This window comes from Heliangelus exortis, chromosome 19, assembly GCF_036169615.1.
Source record: "Heliangelus exortis chromosome 19, bHelExo1.hap1, whole genome shotgun sequence".
NCBI classification, from domain to species: domain Eukaryota; kingdom Metazoa; phylum Chordata; class Aves; order Apodiformes; family Trochilidae; genus Heliangelus; species Heliangelus exortis.
In genome coordinates this window covers 5,998,865-6,017,957 of record NC_092440.1, presented here as the reverse complement: position 1 = coordinate 6,017,957, position 19,093 = coordinate 5,998,865, and the positions used below count along the sequence as shown (strand labels likewise).

General features: G+C 44.7%; 2 protein-coding genes across 4 annotated transcripts in view; one reads left to right on the top strand and one right to left on the bottom strand.

The window, feature by feature from the left end:
• The window catches only part of LOC139804906 (septin-2), a 34,654-nt gene extending 31,848 nt beyond the window's left edge, over positions 1-2,806 (bottom strand). Inside the window, exon 1 of one of the 3 annotated variants that reach the window (XM_071762702.1) lies at positions 2,673-2,806. The gene's annotated coding sequence lies outside the window, so the exon portion shown is untranslated. The remainder of the gene's footprint in view (positions 1-2,672) is intronic. The other 2 variants (XM_071762701.1, XM_071762703.1) reach the window with 2 other exon arrangements.
• A 9,476-nt stretch (positions 2,807-12,282) lies between these two features.
• Positions 12,283-16,085, top strand: CLDN5 (claudin 5). Its single transcript, XM_071762890.1, has one exon. The coding sequence runs from the start codon at positions 12,368-12,370 to the stop codon at positions 13,016-13,018; it is 651 nt and encodes a 216-aa protein (XP_071618991.1). The 5' UTR covers positions 12,283-12,367; the 3' UTR covers positions 13,019-16,085.
• The last annotated feature ends 3,008 nt before the right edge of the window (positions 16,086-19,093 follow it).

The window sequence follows — 19,093 nt, the reverse complement described above, 5'->3', positions numbered from 1 at the left end:
CAAAACAGAGCAATCAATAAATGTTTCTTTAGCTCTTCAAATGACTATTTCATTACAAGACAGGCAAAGCACCACACAAAAAATATTTCAAAGAGAAAGAAACAGATAAAATTGCATTAACTTGGAAAAAAGCAGTGGAGCTTTATTTACAAGTACAGTGGGCCTCATGTAGTGAGCAAAAGAAACAGACACTATGCCCCACTATAGGAATGGCCACAGAATTTTTTTAACAGTGGATAATGTAACAAAGTTTAATTTTTGGATCCAAACAAATTCCTGTCTGGAAATGTGCTGTCCAGCAACCAAAAGGAGCAGATTTACCACTAAGTTCAGTTTTGGTTGCTTATTCTACAAATAGAGGGGCTTGGAACATGCCATCCTACTGCCTTCTGCTAAGAAGAATATTCCAGTCAGAGAAAAAGAGAGAGGAAGGAAAATGGGTCACTTCCTTTGTTCCTGTCAGGATGTAAGAAGTAAACTGTTAGGAACAGGGAGACTGGAAGCTTCTTAATAGGAGCCAGCACAAAGAAAACATGATGAAAAATGTACAAAGAGTGTTTCCATATAAGGATATTAAAAAACATTCAAAAATAATCACTTTAGAGTGACCTTAACAACCATCTCTACAAGTAGAATTGCCCTCCAGATTTATCAAATGAGGTCTCTTTTTTTTTTTCCTCTGAGATTGTGTAACTAAAGAAATATTTAATAAGCCAATCAGGGACCACAGAAAGCAGTGAAGCCTTAAGGAAGCTTCCAAACACAGCACTAGCCTTCTGAAGAAACATTTTCAGACTTTAAGCAGACAGAAACATCAAGAGTATCTTAGTAAGATATCAATATTTGTGGTTTCTCACAAACAGAGCTACAAAAACCCAAAAAGAAATGTCAGTCATGTATTGAGGCACACAAATCAATATTTTATCTAAAAATAAAATTTTAAAAAGTGAAAATAAAATTTCCCACGGTGTATTCCAAACTGGGCAAAGGGGTATTCAAATACAAAGCAGTTAATTTTGGTTTCGTTTTTTTTATTATTTGTTTTTTTAAGATTACACTGTGAAAGTTGTATGAATCATGCTTTGTTCACAGCACTCTCACCTCTGACTGGAAACCCCCTCCCAGAAGTTCTCAGGGACAAGGTCATTCTTTCTCTACCAACAATCCCAGGTGATTTCATTTTCCTTACTAGAAACAGATGTCACCAGCTGCAGGAATCCTCTCCTACACATTAACTGAAGACATTTCTGCATTGCTCTTCTTTGGAAAAATCACTGTATCACTTCCACCAAATACAGAATTAAACAGCAAATGCAACAACCAAAAAACAACCCAGCTACAGCTCCTGCAGGTAGACCAAGCGAAGTGTATGCCACTGGTTTGTCCTCAAACTTGTATTCAGCATTCATAAGGGTTACAGATATTTTTTTTATATGGTATTTGAACCAAAGACAGGTAGTACAGACAGCACTGGGCACACACTGCTGTTTATCAAAACTACACTGCTGTTCATCACCTTCCTGGGTCTCTAAAAGCCCTGTTAGACTCCTGTGACTTGAAGACACACAGGCACAACAAAGGGAGACAAGGAGTAAGCAAGTAAGAGAGAGGAATAATGAGCACTGTTCTTAGAAAGAAAAGGTCTAGAAAAAGCAATGCATGACTCTTGAGCTGTAATCCTAAATATTTTAAAGTTCCCTTTCAACATTAACATATTAGACTACTTACATTTACTGTTATTTCAATTAACAGCCACTTAAGCACAAGGAAGGTACCATTCACATTAATGAGTGATTAGTGCATCCTTAGTGCAGCCTACTCAGGCAGCCTTTTACAGCATTTACCCAGAGTTACCATAACAGAGAAAAACACTGTAAACCAGACCTGTAAATGTTAAAAGCAGAGACTTATTCCAAATTAAAAAACTAAGCATATGAGCCATAATTACTCATCAAAACCAGGCAGCAGCGCCTCACACCCACAGAACTCAACTATAATTGTGCACATAAGCGATAAATTATTTTTTAATCACTTTCAAGTCCCATTACAGCCCCAAGACTCTAACTGGGATGTGAAAAATAACTCAGACCTAAAAGAAAACAAACAAGCAAACCAGCTGCAAAGGGCCTGCTTTTAACTCAGGTGTGGGCGGCCCTGTGCAGAGCTGGGCACCGCCATTCCCGCAGCATCCCCGTTCCCAGCAGTGGCCGCGCTGAGTGTTGCAATGCTGAAACCATCCCAGGAATGCCCCATGGAGACAGCGCTTCCTGTCCCATCCCCGGCTACGCGATGCCGGGCAGGCCCCAGCAGCCCACAGGCCGTGTCCGCCTCTCCCGTCCCCTTTGCTTCAAAACCCAATTAACGTGTGGGTACCACGGACCTGCTGTGAGGGTTCGGCGGTTCTGCCCCGACACCCTCCTCGCGTCCTCATACCTCAGCTTTAAAACCCTTGGGCAGAGGAGGGAAGAGGGAAGCCGGAGCGAGGGCCCTGTGCCTGTGCAGATAGCGCAGGCTGCCGCGGGTCAGCTCCAGGACCGGGCCGGGGCCGAGCCGTACCGCCACCCCGCTGAACGGAGGGTCCGGCCGGGCCGCCGGCAGTGGAGCGGAGGCGTTCACCTGCCCTCCCGGTTACTCTCCCACCTTCCCGCGGGAGGACGCTGCCCGGAGCTTACCTGAGCTGCAGCCGCCCTGACGCTCCCCTCACTGCCAGGCCGCGATCCGCCGCCTCCCCGCCCGGAGCCCTCCCGTATCCCACACGCCACCGCGGACCAGAGCCTGCCTGCCTGCCCCCCTTCCGCACGACTCTATGGTCCGGGGCGCTTCCCAGGATAGCGATGAGGCGTAGTTCCAGGACGAGCGAGAGGAAGGATAGAGCGCCGCCACGCCCTCCTTCTTGCCTGAGTGGCAGGGAGGGCCGCCGGCCCGTGCCGCGCGACGGGGCGTTGCCATGGCGACCTCCGCTCCCCGCTGGCCCCGAGCTGTGGCCGCAGGCCCGGACCCAGCACGGGGCCGCTGCCGGGACCGAGAAGGGTTCAGCAGCAGATGCTTTCCTGCTGGGCCGAGCCGCAGACGGGTTACTGACCGTAGCGTGGCGCGGTGGGGCGAGCGGTGCCGCGATCGCCTCCCCCCCCCCCGGTAACCCCGCTGCACTCGCCGGCCCCTCGTTCCCTCGGGAGGGAGCGGGGCCACAGCACTGCAGGCTGCCGACCTACCCGGGAGTTCTGCACACCCACCCCTCGGGGCTGTTTTCCTCCTGCTGAGTGTCCCGCTCCAAAATATGGAGCTTGTCCTCCTGACACCGCTGGCAGCGGGGGGAACAAGAGGCGGGAAAAAGGCTCTGACAGAGCCACCTCCCTCGGAGGCCACTGCGCACCACAAGGTAGCCCGTGCTGCGGTGGTAACGACTTCGAAATTACTCAAATCTGTGTTATTACCCCGAGCCCACCCGCAGCAGCACACCTGAGCATCCCTCTGCTAGCAACAAGCCTGGAGCTAAGCATGTTCAGGAATGAAACACAGTTCTGCTTTAAACATCCCCTTCTCAAACTTCTTGATTCTTGTTTCCTACACGGATACTGCTGAGCTTTCAGACTACCCTCACCTACAGCAGGTTTTAGCAATATTCCTCACAGTAGAAAAGCTTTTGGTATGGAAGGTGTGACAGATGGGGGAAAATCTAACTTAAACTTCGTGCTGTTTGAAATTAAATAGGTAACATAAACCTGTTTGGTTTAGCAGCTTGTATACCTGAAGCAAATTCCTCTCCCCAAAAATGTGAAAAAAGCAATATACTAATTTTACCTGCACTATTGCTATCTTTTCTTTTATCACAGCATTCTCTCTGGTTAAGTGAGAGAGATTTTGCCTTGGTCAGTGCCATCACTGAAGGGGTGAGCAGCATTCTTGATGGCAAGTTCTCTGAGGTCTCAGGGTACAAAAAGTAAACTATACCTGCAGTCAGATTACAGAACCAGACCACTTTTTCCTGCCCAAACAGTGTTATGTAGCTCAAACACTCAACACAGTGCTTACAAGATTAGAACAGAGTAACAGCAGAAGTTCAGGGAAGGCTATTTCCAACCTTCCAGCTGCTTCAGGAAAGTTCCTACTAAATCAATCAACATTTTGCAGCAGGCAGTTTGTATGTGTGATCTAGCAGCAAATCCTTTGACTTAAACTTTTTAATACCAAGCAGCACATTTGTATTGTGTCTGCATTTCCATCCACTAAGCAAACACAGTTGCAGCTCACAACAGGAAAATGTGGAAGTGGAACAAATGCTGCTGAAGGCAGACTGGCATTATTTGCTAACTCACATTGTGCTCCTATTATCAACCAAGCATTGATGTGATCTGAGTAAGAACAAGATAAAAGCCAACCAAAGCGCAACCGAGTTCCGTTTCCTAGGACAAAGTGTAATGTTATAACACAAAGTACTCCTCTATACTTTCTTGGAGGAGTTTAAAGATGGTATTTCACTCTTCTTTGGAAATTAAGCTCTTCATTAAAATTATTCCAAGAATATCCATATAGGTGCTTTGTACTGTCCCCAAAGGAACAACACTGTGATACACGCACACAATATTTCACACAGATAACCTGCTACAAACAACTATTTAGGACTTGAAGAAATTATAAGAGATTAGCACAGACAACTCCAGGCTATAGATTTGCATCTAGCAGAGTCAAATGGAAGTTGGTCCTTTTTGTGCAACGAGTGAAATATTCTCCAGAAATTACAAATGCCTGATTTCTGAGGCATGATTTCCCCAGGTCACGGATGAATCAGATGGCTGCCCAGCTGTCACACAAACTGTTCAGGGAAGTCACAGTTCTCCCCAAACTCTTGCATTATGCCAGAAAGAAACATAAGGAAGGGCACTTTGGGTAACAGCAAGGGTCAGCTGCAGGCAGTGCCCTGCCTCTGCAGTGCTCAGCAGCAGATGCTTAGGAAAAGATAAAAGCTGCACAGTGTCTGTATATCCTCCCAGCTTCCGGCAATCTGGAGCTCAGCAGCTTCCTGAGCCAAAAGTTTTATCTTTAAAGTTTTCTCTTCCATGAATTTTTCTCCTTGCTTTTTGAACCCATCATAACTTCTGGTATTAAGAGCATCCTGTGACAACGAGCTTCGCCGTGTGTTACGCACTTGGTGAAAATGTCCTTTTGCTGCTTCTGAAACTTGTTGTAAGACTTGTTATGAAACTGCAGTGCACAGTGCCCCTGGGCAGCAGAGCATGGTGCATGTAACAGAAATGCTGCAGAAACCTACAGGGAATGCATGGCCATGGAAAACATGCTGCAAGTTTGTTATTTCTCACACTGGTATTACCAGAGGTGCAGATAAAATCATTATATGAAGAACACTATTCCTCTTTAATGGCTAAATACTATAGAAATGTTAGTGCAGTCAACAACAGCCTGTGAATCACCCATTCCCATAATTATTATTTCTGAAAGAATTTTGTTTTATTCTTCCCTTGGAAACTCAAATGCCTTTTATAAAAGTTCCTGATACATCTAGGTTTACATTCTCAAAAGCACAATTAGAGTCCTTCCTTGAATTCAAATCTTAACTTTGTGTGGAGTCACAGCTTTACAAGTTAGAAATACCTCATCCATTCAGCAAAACACATTATGTGTTTTTTATCCTGCTCCTTAACACAGAATATGGTATAATGCTGGTTATAATAAAATATTACCAGTTAATTGAGTTTTGGTAGATGAAACAACCCCCTGTTTCTTGGCATTATTTCTCTTGCATTAAAACAAGAAGATATGCTGCTGAGACAAAATAAAACTTGTCTCCTTTTAATTATGAGATTCCTTCTAAACTGATTTTCTTTCAATGGTGTCTGTTCACCACATAGCTGAGCATTTGGAATTTGAGCCTAAAATTATGTGTGATTGCTGGAATGGCAATTCAGGGAGATACTGACCCACTACTGTAAGACACCAAGCATCTTTAACTCTCCCAGTCTTCCCTGGAGATAGAATTACTCCGGCCCTGATTAAACAACTTACTCTAAAGCATATGCATAAGCCCTTTTTATTTCCATTAGACTTAAGTTTGTGTTTGATCCAGAATATTTGTGTATACCCTGCTAAATTACAGTACATGGCTCCAGGAGCAAAACTTTTAGAAATAAACATATAAGAGCTGCTCACTGTGGGTGACATATTCTTAAAGGATTACCAGAGAAAAAAGGACTTTGAACATTAATAGTGTGAATATCAGATACAAAAATTTAGATATTTCCCAGCATTTTTTTTAGTATTTGGGTGTGATGTTAGGAATGTAAAGGCAAACTTTCCCTTCTCTGTTAGTAGTTGTTGAACTGGTGATTTGATCAAAATACTCTTCTGTGTAGTGTTTTAGCTATAGAATCACTCATGGGGTGAACCATTCTAACATCTCAATCTTCTGGGTTTCTGCAGCCAGGCTGCATCAGGAATCAGAAATGTCAGAGCACTGGAGCTCTGGTCATAGACAAACAGTAAGACAGTGTCCATGGATGCACCAGGTTTTACTGACACAAGCTACTTCACAAATTATTCAGTAAGTCATAAGAAATCTGCAATAAATATTTTCCCTCACTGGAAAAAGATAAACGAGTTTATAGTGACGCACTACAGGAAATTCAGGTTGTGTTTGAATTGCAGGAGTCTCAGGGGAATAAAAGTGTTTCTTTTGCACGCAAGAGCCCACCTTTTCAGGATGATAATTATGGCAACAAAGCAGCAATAAGAAGAACCTAAAAACTTTCTCTGGAATAAGAGAGATTCTGCATCTTTTTACAAAAAAAGAGCGACCCTTTCACTTTTAAGAAGGGGATCAGGATTGACAAAACAGATGCAAGCTATTCCCAAAGACAGGGCTTGCCTCAGATGTTATCTAATTCAGAATAAGGACAGAACTGCTGAGAATTAATCTCTCTTCTAGTAAGATGAGGTGTCCAAACCTCTCACATATTCTCAGGAACACAAATTTCCTGGGACACCAGAGAAATGTAGCACGTTTACTATCACTAGTCCTGAACAGTTTTCAGTAACTTCATAGTCATGTCTTTATTAATTACTTTGAACATCTGCAATGTATATTTAAAACAATGGCATTTGTCCTTGCTGACGCTCTTTTGTAATTTCCCAACAATTACATGGGAAAGAACTCTACCAGGATCCTGGTACACCACAATCTGTGGAAGGAGGCTAACTTTGGAAGAGGACAAAATTACACTACAGTTCTCCTGATAGGAAACATGACATAGACTGAACCATAGGCACAAAACAATGTATATTTCCTATAGTGTTCCCCCCTCTGCCTCTCCAAGCTTTAATACATTTTCAAGAGTTGTCCAGAGCATTAAAAAGAAGTATTTGAAGTGATATATTCAGTGTAGTGTCTCGGTGAGTGGGGTGGTCAGGCTGTCTAGATTCTCATCTACAAAGAGGACATTCTAAGCTTTAGGATAGGGCCAGCATTCACCCTATTAACTGCCCTGAATTGCTTTTAACACCGGGTTATATCTGCCCAGTGACACCACAGTGTCCTCCCAAAAGCCATACTCAGAAAATCAACTGCTGAAGACTTAGGTGCACAGCAGCTCACCAGTGGAGCCCAACTGGTCCTGACAGCAGTGACTGGAAATATCCCTGCCAGGAGGGTGTTTTAATGAGACACAGAGACATGAAGATCAATTCCAACCAAGGGGAAATTTCACACCAGAGGGTTTTGTGTAGAGAAATTCAAGCAGGGAAATGTGGAACTCTGTTCTAGTGATGGTTTAACATAACAAATTTCCTCATTATGTGAGGAAAAGCTCATAACACTGAGTATTCACACCATGTGTAGCCCAGCCAGGGCCCCCTGCTCCTGACTCCCTGGCAGTGCCAGTGGGATGTTCATGAGAAAAAGGAGAGGCAGAGGGTGAGCATAAAGTGCACAGATTGATGAAGGGCTAGGGCAGCTTTGTTTGGAAGTGATAGAGAGCAACAAACATATGAAGGCTGGAAGCAGATTTAAATCCTCTTTCACTGTTTTTCTAGCTACATTTATCTGTTTCTTTTCGTTCTTTTGTCACATCACCAGTGAGGGGGAAGAGTAGTGTGGGCATCTTTTTCTTAATCCTGAAGGGCAGCAGCAACACTTGTTCTAAAAAAAGCTGTTGGATCCCACATAATTAGTACCAGTCATCGAGCATTACTGATCCTTCTTACAAAATTGCTGTGTGGCATTTAAATTATTGCTTCTCTTTATTCAAAAGATGAACTAAGAGAAGAAGTGACAATTTCAAGTTAACCACTTCAGATTATTTCCAAAGAAATTATCTCAAGATCAGGCCTATGGTGAAATTGTGCACTTGCATTTTGTAATGAGCTGCTCATTTGACAGGGACTCATTGCTACGTGCCCATTTTCCAGTGTCACACCAGTCTGAAGATACAAGGACCATCTTACTGTGGAACATGGTGTGTACCCTCAAGCTCCATTTAAATCTCCTGTCTTGGGAAAAACAAGTTGTATTTTAAAGGATAATTCAACAAGAAGTAATCTCCACTGATAAAGGTCAGGTTTTCTAAGTAGAGTCCCTGCCTAAAACCTCTGTATTTATAAATCTTCTTGCCCTTTTAACAGCACTAATTAGAAGATAAAATATAGCACAAAATCTATATCTAATAGGATTCCTGACTCTTCACCTTTGCTTATGTCTGATCTAAATGTTATGGCAAGCTGCCTTCAGATCTCTGGGCTTTTAATTCATCTTTTGACTTGTGCTCTGTCTTAATCATGCAACTAATGCCAGGTTTTGCATAAGCCTGATACCAAATGTCATTTTTTTCTATTTCTTCCATATGCTTCATATTTGGGGGATGTGAAGGAGCAGAAGCCCATAGGTAAGGGACACACCACAAGTTACAAACCAAGCAGGCACTGCAGACTGAATTGCAGGTCCCAAAAGGCAAATCTGTCTAAACATTTGCTCAATCTGCTTTGGGGCTGAGCAAAGCCCTCGAGAGACTGGAGGACTGGGCACAGCAGTTCTCCTGTGCCATGGTACAGGGCTCATACAGCACAACAAGCAACACTCATCAGAGCCTGGATCCCCCTTATCAGCCCTCCTGGTAACTCTGTGCCTGGTACTTGTCCTGATCATGTCAGAAAAAGAGCGAAAACACCGTCACCTCTAATCCCAAAGCCCCTTTTGCTATACTATGGCTTCTGTGCAATTGTTCTCAGCTTGAATACCACTTCCTCTCATTTTCACAGCCTGCAAAGGCCCCCCATGCATCCCCCCCTAGAATAATTTACTAAATACATAGCTGGGTCAGTAAGAGATTGAATGCCAACAAGTCATTTGTTAATGAGTTACTTTGCTGCAGGAGGATCAAGCCTTTGAACTGAAAGGAATCCAGACTTTACCAGCAGGGATTTATTTTCTAAATAGTGATTTCTTTACTTAACATCCCAAGGAAAACATCATGCTGGTTTATGTTTTCTTTTTAGGAAACGAGAACCTTTTAATTTTGGGGAGCTTAAATTAATTACCAATATTATGACATTAACACCATCAGAAGCCACAATGTGCTGAACCAGTAGGTGTGTCAGTCAAGTTACCAGCAAGTCCAGTAAGCAAACCAGTGAGCACCTTGCACCATTGCACTCATTAAGGGCAGTCTGCACAACAAGTGCTCACTTTCAGGATCAGGGAACAGAGTAATTAAAAAGTGAGGCTGCTGCCAGTAGCCAGAATAAAAGCTAAGATCTGTGCTAATGAAAAGAAGCAAACAGACAAAGGTGAAATACCAGGAATGGAAATGCCTCAAAACAGAAAGGCTGGTTTACCCCGTGGTTATTAAGCATGTATTTCCCCAGAGGAATAATTGTTTTGGTTTAAGTGATTTGTAGGAATCAGTTGCCCAGTAACAGGTAGCAAGGGAAGGTGGGGCAAGGGTTGTGGAGGTAACACAAGCCATACCCTGGTTTCCTTTCTCAGCCCTAAGCCCTGGACAGCTGCTCAGGCCCCACGAGTGCCTCCCTGCTGGCACAGGAGCACACACAGGACATTTATCGGAGGAAATTCAGAGTTCCGTGCTCCCAAGCAAGTGGCAAGGGTGGGGCTTTCCTGTGCTTACAGACTAAGATAACTGGCATTTCTCCCCTCTTTTTTAATTGTTCTTCTGTGCTGTTTTCTATATAATCATTATTATCAACATAAATACAGATGTTATTCAGTTTCAGCCTGTGTTCTGGGTTTCTTCCTGTTCACCTCTGAGATATCTCTGCCTCTGTGGCTGCCTCTTTTGCACATTCTCTTCTCCCTGGCACCAGGGACTCTTCTGAGTGATTGTAAGCAGCCTCAGTTTGACAGCCTGCACACCCCAGTCACACATTCCTCCTGGACATGCACACTGGAATTTACAGTTTTAAATAATTGAAGTAAACTGTCTGTATTTCATATCCAGCTGGAATATGAGATAACTCCTCTGAACTCAGTTTACCAGGCAGACTCTGTTAGGAAGACATTTTCCATACCAGAATTGTTTACAGCTCCTCAGGCAGAGATAATCAATGGGAGGCTGCAGTCATATGTTCACACCATGATGGTCCACAAGTTGCTGATCTTCTGCGTCTTCTGTGGGCGTCTCGTGGCTAATTTTTGTCTTCTGGATGAGAAAAAAAGAAGTGAAAGGCCACGTCTGCAAACATGTTGCCACCCTCCCGTGACCAGTGCTCAGGGTCCTCTGCAGAAGACTCATCAGTGCTGCTGTCAAGATGCAAGCAGGGCATAGCTTAGTCATGTCCTCAGCTGTCAAAGCATGTGATTCCTTTTGCCTCTGTTTATCATTCCTGCTGCAGCTTCTGCTTCAAACACGGACTTTTCCATTCATCCTGCATTCCTACCAATCTTGGTATTTCCATCACAAATTTCTGCATGTCATAAAACATGCTGTAAATTTCTGTACAACAGAGAACACCACTTGCAGGGGGCAGGAAATGTGTTATTTGCAACTCTTGTGATCTCTGCCACACTAAAAGGATACTTCGGGCTCACTGAAACCAAACTTAGCCAAACTGGTTCAAAAGTAAGTGAGAACATAACTCTCAATTCTGTCTAAAACAATTAAACTTATTTAATATAAACCAAACCAATCCTGGCTTAAATCAAACCAAGCATTTCTCAAGGCACCCAGTGGAAAGCTGCTGGACTGCAGCTCCTTGTGAGTGCCGTGGGGCTGCCGGTGAGGTCTGTTCTCTTTCTACTGCAGCTCTAACAGCAGCACTCTCACCACTAACACCCCCTGCATCTGCCCCCCTGCAGGGGCTGCAAGCTGCTGCTGGCCTGCAGCGTTTCAACCAAAGATTTCTTTGCAAGAACAATCCAAGACATCAGTGGTTCGTGAAGACACTGTAGCAACCACAATGCCTGCATGTCCTGATAACTCTTGCAAATACCCTTCTTTTCTGATACAGACACTTAACTGGTTGACACATCGTAAGTATTCAAAATGTACTTGAGCAATTAAAACAGTAAAAAGAGGCTTGAAATCTTTGTGAAGATGTAGTTAAATAGAATGCCTTGCTCTTGGCTCCAGTATCAAGGCGAGCAGAGTTTCATGCTTGGTGTAAGTTAATCACACTTACTTTCTAAACAAAAATTAAGAAAATTCCTATTAGCATTGATAGGTGATGTGCAGATCCCATATTAAAAGGTCTTCCAATTTCAGGGTGGTTTCTAAGGTTTTTGGTAGTGGTTGCTTACACTTTTACCTGTCACAAGGTGCAAGAGAGGGATGTGCAGGTCAGTCAGTGAATTTTGGGAAATTATCAGTTAGGCTCTAATAATCAGTACGTCCGTGTTGCTGGGGGGCCGGGATTGGCAAGACCTCTCTGATGGTCTGGCTGTGGACCTTATCAGTAAATAGGAAATACACAGATAACGGCACTAAAAGGAAGAATTCTGAGCGTACGAAATCCGGGAGGAGATTCCTTCAGCCCCACGCATTCCCGGGAGCGCTAAGGAGTCCCTGCGAGCTCCTCCCGGAGCTGGATGCCGGGGTGAACAGGGACGCTTCCCCGGAGCCCCGCGGCAGCTGGTGGCGACCAGCTCGGAGACCACCGCACCCCTGGCCCGGGCCCTCCGGGAGCGGGCGGTGCTGCCGCCCACCAGCGGCCGTGCGAGCCCCACTTCGCGGAAAGGGCCGGGCCAGGCCGGGAGGGCGGGCGGGCGGTGGGAGGGAGGGAGGGCGCCCCGCGGCTCCTCATATAGCGCTGCCCGGCGGCGGCGGTTCCCAGAGCCGGCTCGGCAGCCGCCCGGGGTGAGAGTTACAGACCCGCCGCGCCTGTCTGCGGAGACTGTGGGGGTGGCACAATGACTTCGGCGGCGCTGGAGATTCTGGGTCTGGGTCTGGGCATCTTGGGCTGGGTGGGGGTGATCTTGGCCTGCGGGCTGCCCATGTGGCAGGTGTCGGCCTTCATCGACGTGAACATCGTGGTGGCGCAGACCATCTGGGAAGGGCTGTGGATGAACTGCGTGGTGCAGAGCACGGGGCAGATGCAGTGCAAAGTGTACGACTCCATCCTGGCGCTGCCGCCCGAGGTGCAGGCGGGCCGGGCGCTCACCGTCATCGTGGCTCTGCTGGGGCTGGTGGCTCTGATGGTGACCGTGGTGGGCGCGCAGTGCACCAACTGCATCCGGCCCGGCAAGATGAAGTCCCGCATCGTGATCGCCGGCGGAGCCATCTACATCCTCTGCGGGGTCCTGGTCCTCGTCCCGCTCTGCTGGTTCGCCAACATCGTCATAAGCGACTTCTACGACCCCACCGTGCCGCCCTCGCAGAAGCGGGAGATGGGGGCAGCGCTCTACATCGGCTGGGCGGCCACGGCCCTGCTGCTCTTCGGGGGCTGCCTCATCTGCTGCTGCTCCTGCTCACAGCGCGACGAGACCTCCTTCCCCGTCAAGTACTCGGCGCCGCGGCGGCCCACCTCCAACGGCGAGTACGACAAGAAGAACTACGTCTGAGCGGGGCTGCCCCGCTCCCCCGGCCCTGCGGGGACACGGACAGACGGCTGCGAGCGGGGAGCGTCTGCGGGCAGCTCCAGCGCTCCCCTGCCTAGAGTCTTCTCTTAACGGGGACCCCCGTCGAGCGGCAGCCCTAGGCAGGGCAGCGCCCGCCAGCCCCGCTCCCCGCGGGTCTCGCCGCTCCGCTGCGGGCAGCGCCGCGATCGGTGCTGCCGGGGACCCGGTACTGAGCGCCCCGTCCGCGGTGCCGGGGCGAGCGCAGCCCTCCCCGGCCCCACAGCGCGGCCGAGCCGACGTCTCCCCGGCCCAGAGCGGCTGAAAGCACCGAGGAGCCCGGGCGAGCTGAGGCGGTGTCTGCCGGGATGCCCCGTCCGTGCTCCGCCGCCTGCCCGCCCTGCTCCCGCCGCAGCTCCCGGCCCTTCCCGGCGTTACCGTGGGAGATTTGGGAGCACTTCACCGCCCCAGGGTCCTGCTGGTGCCTCTCGGGGCATCGCCTGGCCCATGAGAGCGGGCCGGCGGGCATGCACTGTCGCCGAGAAGAAGCCTCCTTTCTTCGTTGTCTCTCCTGAAAAACCTGCATCTGGCTCTTCCTGATGGGACTTTCACTGGTTAGGGTTGTTTGGGGTTTTTATGTTCTTTTATTTGGGCAACTAAACTTGGGATTCTGTCTAAAGCATGACATTAACCTTGGTCCTTAATCCCGTAGGCAAGTAACTGGTTGAAGAAGGGTATTTGATTTTCCTCACTTGTTTCAGTCCTTCAGAGGATGTATTGGACCGTGTGTCTCTGAGCCCTTTGAAAGAGATTTCAGGCAGTTACAGTCGTTCAGTGGAGTACAAACCAGATATACTAGGCTGCCCTGTGAGGTTCTTCATCCCTTCTCCTTCATCATCTTCTATTTTTACTTGAATATGAACTCATTGCCAGAATTATCAAATTAGATTCAGAGACCTATGAGATCTTTGAATGTCCTGGCTCCCGTGGGGCATCCCTCTGCATCCTCTCATCTGCACTACAGGAGACTGGAAACCTAAAAATTGCCCCAGATATGGGTGGCTGGGGTATGGCTTTCATGGCCTTCTTGCAGAGATCTGCTTGCTGCCAATTTTGAATTGTGTGTTCAGTTGGATGTGCCCTTGGTTGGCTCCTCACCATAATTTTGTAAACATGTGCTTTCCTTCATTTACCAAATCAGGCAAAGAACTTGCTAGAAGAATTTTAGCAAATAGGTTGACTAAGACTCTGTGCAAGTTAATCAGGAGATGTGAAGTCATGGCTCTCACAGCTCTCAGCTCCTCCACACTGCCCTGGTAACACTGGAGACTGGAAGGAAGATGCTCTGGGCAGCGTAACTCTTTTCTGAGCTTAACACCTGCTAAATATCACCACAGTCTGGAATATTAGCATAAACCTCTCCATTTTACACTGCAGAGACCAACTTTTTTCAGAGGAGGGGTTGAGGGATGGTGCACTATTCCTCCATGCAAATTACTTCTAAATCAACACAGAATTCTGCTGCTGATTATGGCTGCATCTGTATTGCCATAAGGAGATGTCTGCCAAGAGTTAGTGAGGAAATGTTTGTATTCCTCAAGGAGCAATGCTCCCACCTTGTGGGTCCCTCACGTAGCAATACAGTGCACAAAACTAACCTGAGCATTAACTCTGACAAGTTTCTAATAACACTGAGACTTAGGGATTAAACCCAGCTGTGGGTTTGTGAGAGATTTACATCAATTGTGCTCTTGCCTTGCTTAGTAAACTTAGAACCCTGGTGGTATAAGTATCCACAGTCCTGGATGAGAGGCTAAAGTTTTGCCCCTGCAATTACTGATGTTGAATATTGAGCACAGGAGTTACTCTTTTAAAGATAACTGCTTTCATTTTAAACTCATAAGTTGCAAGGTTTGAGCCCATCAGACAATACAAAAGCAGAGCAAGGTCTAGAACTAGTTTTGTTTTCTAAAGAGGTGCAGCTTTTATACTGTCTCCATATAAACAAAAGCTATAATATTGTTGTTATGTGATATGTAGTTTTGGTACAAGAATGAAATATTCTGTATTTCATCATTGCAACTTTTTTTTTAAAACAATGTAACCTTGTAAACTGAAAATGTATTTAAATGCATATATTTTGCAAGAAATCTACCAAAGTTGGCTTTTATGTGGTTTGGTGCCTCTATTTGTTTCGTGGTTACTTTATTTTGATTTTACATCATTATCTCCAATTATATGTGTCACCCAACTCATAGACAAACTACTCTCACTCAGGCCTCTTGTGTCTAGCAAATGAGTCAACCAATATTAGCAAAAATCCTGGACCTCACTCACTTTTCTCTCAAATTAAAGAACTAAAAAACAACTCCCACCAACAGAAACGCCTGCATGTACCCTTACTATGGAGCCTTCAGAAATGCTGCAGGATTTGGGGTCTGACCAAAAGATGAAAACTTTCCAGGCAGTGCACCAGTAGCATTTAAAATCAAATAAAATTCAATGTCTTAGGGAGAGGGAGGGAAACCCACGCCTTAGGAGGGAAATTTTTTTAACAAGACAAACTTCTTGGTATGTAGCTTTGTGTCATTGGCAGGGCTGGATCCACTAGTAACCAAAATCTGAAACAATTACACAAAAAGACCTCTCCAAAGGAGCCAGTTCTAACTGTGTATGTACCAGTAAAAACAGCATCATCTTACCAAAACCATAAAATGCTGCTGATGCAACAAGATTTCGCTGAGGTCAGTGGGGCAGCACCCAACAATACTGGCAGGAAGTGAGGCTCATTAAAAAAAATATTTTTATATTTTATCTCATCCTTCAGTACACTTACTTGTTGCTGTGCTTTAAAAAAACAACCTGAGAGAATGCTCTTACTGATGTCAGGGTAAAAGTCTACATTGGTTTTTGCTATGTTTTGTTTTCCAGGACTTGGTCCTGAATATTGAGACTTGGAAAGGCTCAGGATCAAGCCTGAACCTTGTTCCCATAAAAAGAAATCTATAGCACTTGTTTACTATTTTTATTTTGTATTTATAATTTCACATAAAAATAAAAACATCTAAACCAATCCCTGAACAGGGCTACTGTTTTTTGTAGAAGGCACTGAGTTGTTTGGGCTCTAGAAGGTTTGGTGTGACACGGGTGCCCAAAGGGCAACTTCTACCTGAGCTACCTTTGGGGGGAGAGCTGGGTCACCTCTGGGGGAGCAGGGACTTCCCTTGCAGAGCAGTCAGCATCTCAGCTCTCCACTGGAGCCTCGAACAAAAGAGCAAGGAGCAGCAGTTGGTCTTGTGATGTGAGCACATTAGGAAGTGGACTGTGAGTCTCAACTATTTTGAGAACTGCTCTAAGCATGAAGGTCTTTAAGCTTTCAATTCCTACACGTTTCAGCTAAAAGGAAAAAATCCCAGTGCAGCTTGGATCAGCACCAACCTGACCTGATACCCTAATTCTTTCTGCCACTCAGTTTTTTAAGAAGTGCATTCAAGCTGGGGGAAAAGCATTTTCACAGATTCATCTGAACAGAACGTGTGAAAAAAGGGGCTGTTAAAGGAAACTGGGGAGGCTAATTGCTAGTGGGGGAAATTTGACTGTTCCATGACTGCCAGGGAGGTCATTCAGTATTTTGGAGATATGTTTGTTGGTTTTTCTCTGCAAGTTTTTCAAGGTTTCTGAACAAACGGTTGCTTTAAAAATGGAGAAAACATATCTTCAAAGACTTCATTTTGCAGCATTCTTGCCAGCTCGATTGAGATTAACAAAAGCTCCTTGCCACCCTCCCATTGCTATGCACATGCTGAGCTGGAAAAAGGGTGTCTGCCGGCTTGGCCTTTGTCCTGCTAAACGAACCATTTCATAGTTATGAATTTGAAAGTAACCTGCAGTTCATAGCCTGAAAATCTGGTTAGATCCTGTCTGTGCAAAGAAGGGAAATGCACCAGGCAGAGGGAAAAGGAAGCTCAATCAGTCACGTTTGCTGCAGGATGTTTAAGGAAATATTTCCTTTTCCTGCAAAAAGCTATTTGTTGAGCATCTGATCTTTGGAACACACTGAAACACTTTACTCTTGGAGTGAGAAACTACTGTAACTCTAAATTTTTACTTAGAAATCTAATCCCCGATCAAACATTAAAGCTAAGAAACTATTCCTTTTTTTTTTTTTGGCCATCTATTAAACCACAAATGCAGGTAAGTAGTGTCTTAAACCTACTTTCCTCAAACTAAGACTGATCCATACATTTGTAATGCCAAATGAGAATCCTGCCTCTCCAAAGCCATAGACTACATTTAAGTGCCAAAATCATGTATATATTCAGCAATAAATCAAGGCAGTATTCAGCACCAGATTATACCCAGAATGCATCCTTTCTTTTGTTTTGTTTTGTACAGTAAATAAAAGAATTAAACAGACATATTTGAGGATTTTATAGTGTAAGTCTGCTTGAAATATTTCTGCTCTATTAGATTAATCAGGATGTAGCAGGTGAATTCTGTTTTCAGGTCAAATATTGCATTTGTTTTACTGAGCTGCCATTTTTGCTACGCTGATTGTGAGAAGATAAATCATTCTTATTTTGACCAGACCTGTGTGTGTGTGTGTGTGTGTGTGTGTGTGTGTGTGTGACTATTCCAGACTGCTCCTTGCAGATTCTCTGCAGGAACAACCTCTCTATCTCGAAAACCCCTTTTTCTTCCTACCACAACTTTCATTTATAAGAAAAAATTTCTACGACTGCATCACTGATAAAACTTCTCATGGCAACAGTGAAGGCTTTCCAGTTGCTTGGATACACAAGCCTTGCTTCACCTTTTCTTTTTCTTAAACACAGATTGAGACATTCTGCCATGAATCAATTTAAGAGTCCTTTGTGGCATTTTGGGATTTTGTTTACAACGCTGAGCTTCCTCCTCCTTCCAAAGCTCACCATGTAGTTTCAGCTCAAAAATCTGTCAAGGAAAGGTAGTGAGCAGTAGGACTTAACATGGAAGTACATGTGTTATGTTGAAGGCATCTGCCTGAGGGTTATGCCAACCTTCTCATCATGTTTGATTCCACCTATACCCCAGCCACTCTTAATCAAACTGTATGTAGGGCTCTATTCCTGCTCTCAAGCACACTCTGGCCTGAACTGCTTCCTCTCTGTTGCACTCACATGTAACTCATTAACAGTACTCGTAATCAGAACACTTCCAAAGCTTAAACCTTGTCTGAATTTAGGACTGGGCACAAGAGATCACTTGGGAACAAAAAATAGGCACTCCTTGACAAAGGCATATGTGAAATCTCAACATGCTATTATTCAGTTTCAATACAGCTTCACCTATTTGAAGGACTGGGGGAAAAACAACAATCACAATTCTTATCTGCTCTAGCAAGTGCCTAGCACGGCAGGATTCTTGCTCTATGTATATTTTTAGATTACTCTTCCAGTTATAATGTTCTGTCCTTACTGTATATCTTTTGTTAGAATTAGGATATCTGCTGCAGCAGCCTAGATAACCTTTAGCCTGAGCTACAAAACCTTTAACAGTTTCCAATTATAACAGCAATCTTTCATTCTATAATACAAATAAACCCAAGTGTTATCTCAACACAGAAGACTCACATGAACACCCAATGACTGCAGAATGATTTCTCCATTTTTTTTCTCTATGATTTCCTGCTATTATTTCATTGGAGGTGACTGCCAAGATCCAAACAACATAATACATTTCACTGTTTACATCTGCTTTATTTTTGTTATACTGTTGACATTTAAAAATATTTTCAAGCAAGACTGAAGTTCTAAAAATTTCACATCTATTCTGAATTTCATTATGTTCTTGGACCCTCAAATTCTTTTTTAATTCTCCCATTTTCTCCTGATTTTATTGTCTTATCCAGTTGCAAACATATGAAACGTGCCCCATTACCTGGCAATTTTAGAAATGTCTTAATTTCTGCAGCTATTTTATATGCGGCAGGTACCACGGGAGTTTCTTTGTTCAAAATGGTGTAAATGACATTTACACTTTAGTTCAAAAGGTGCAAGAATACCTATTCAGATATACAAATATAGTTTCCCCATAAATATA

Excerpts from the sequence above, each read along its gene's own strand:
- CLDN5 (XM_071762890.1), top strand. The coding sequence starts at position 12,368 with ATGACTTCGGCGGCGCTGGAGATTCTGGGTCTGGGTCTGGGCATCTTG.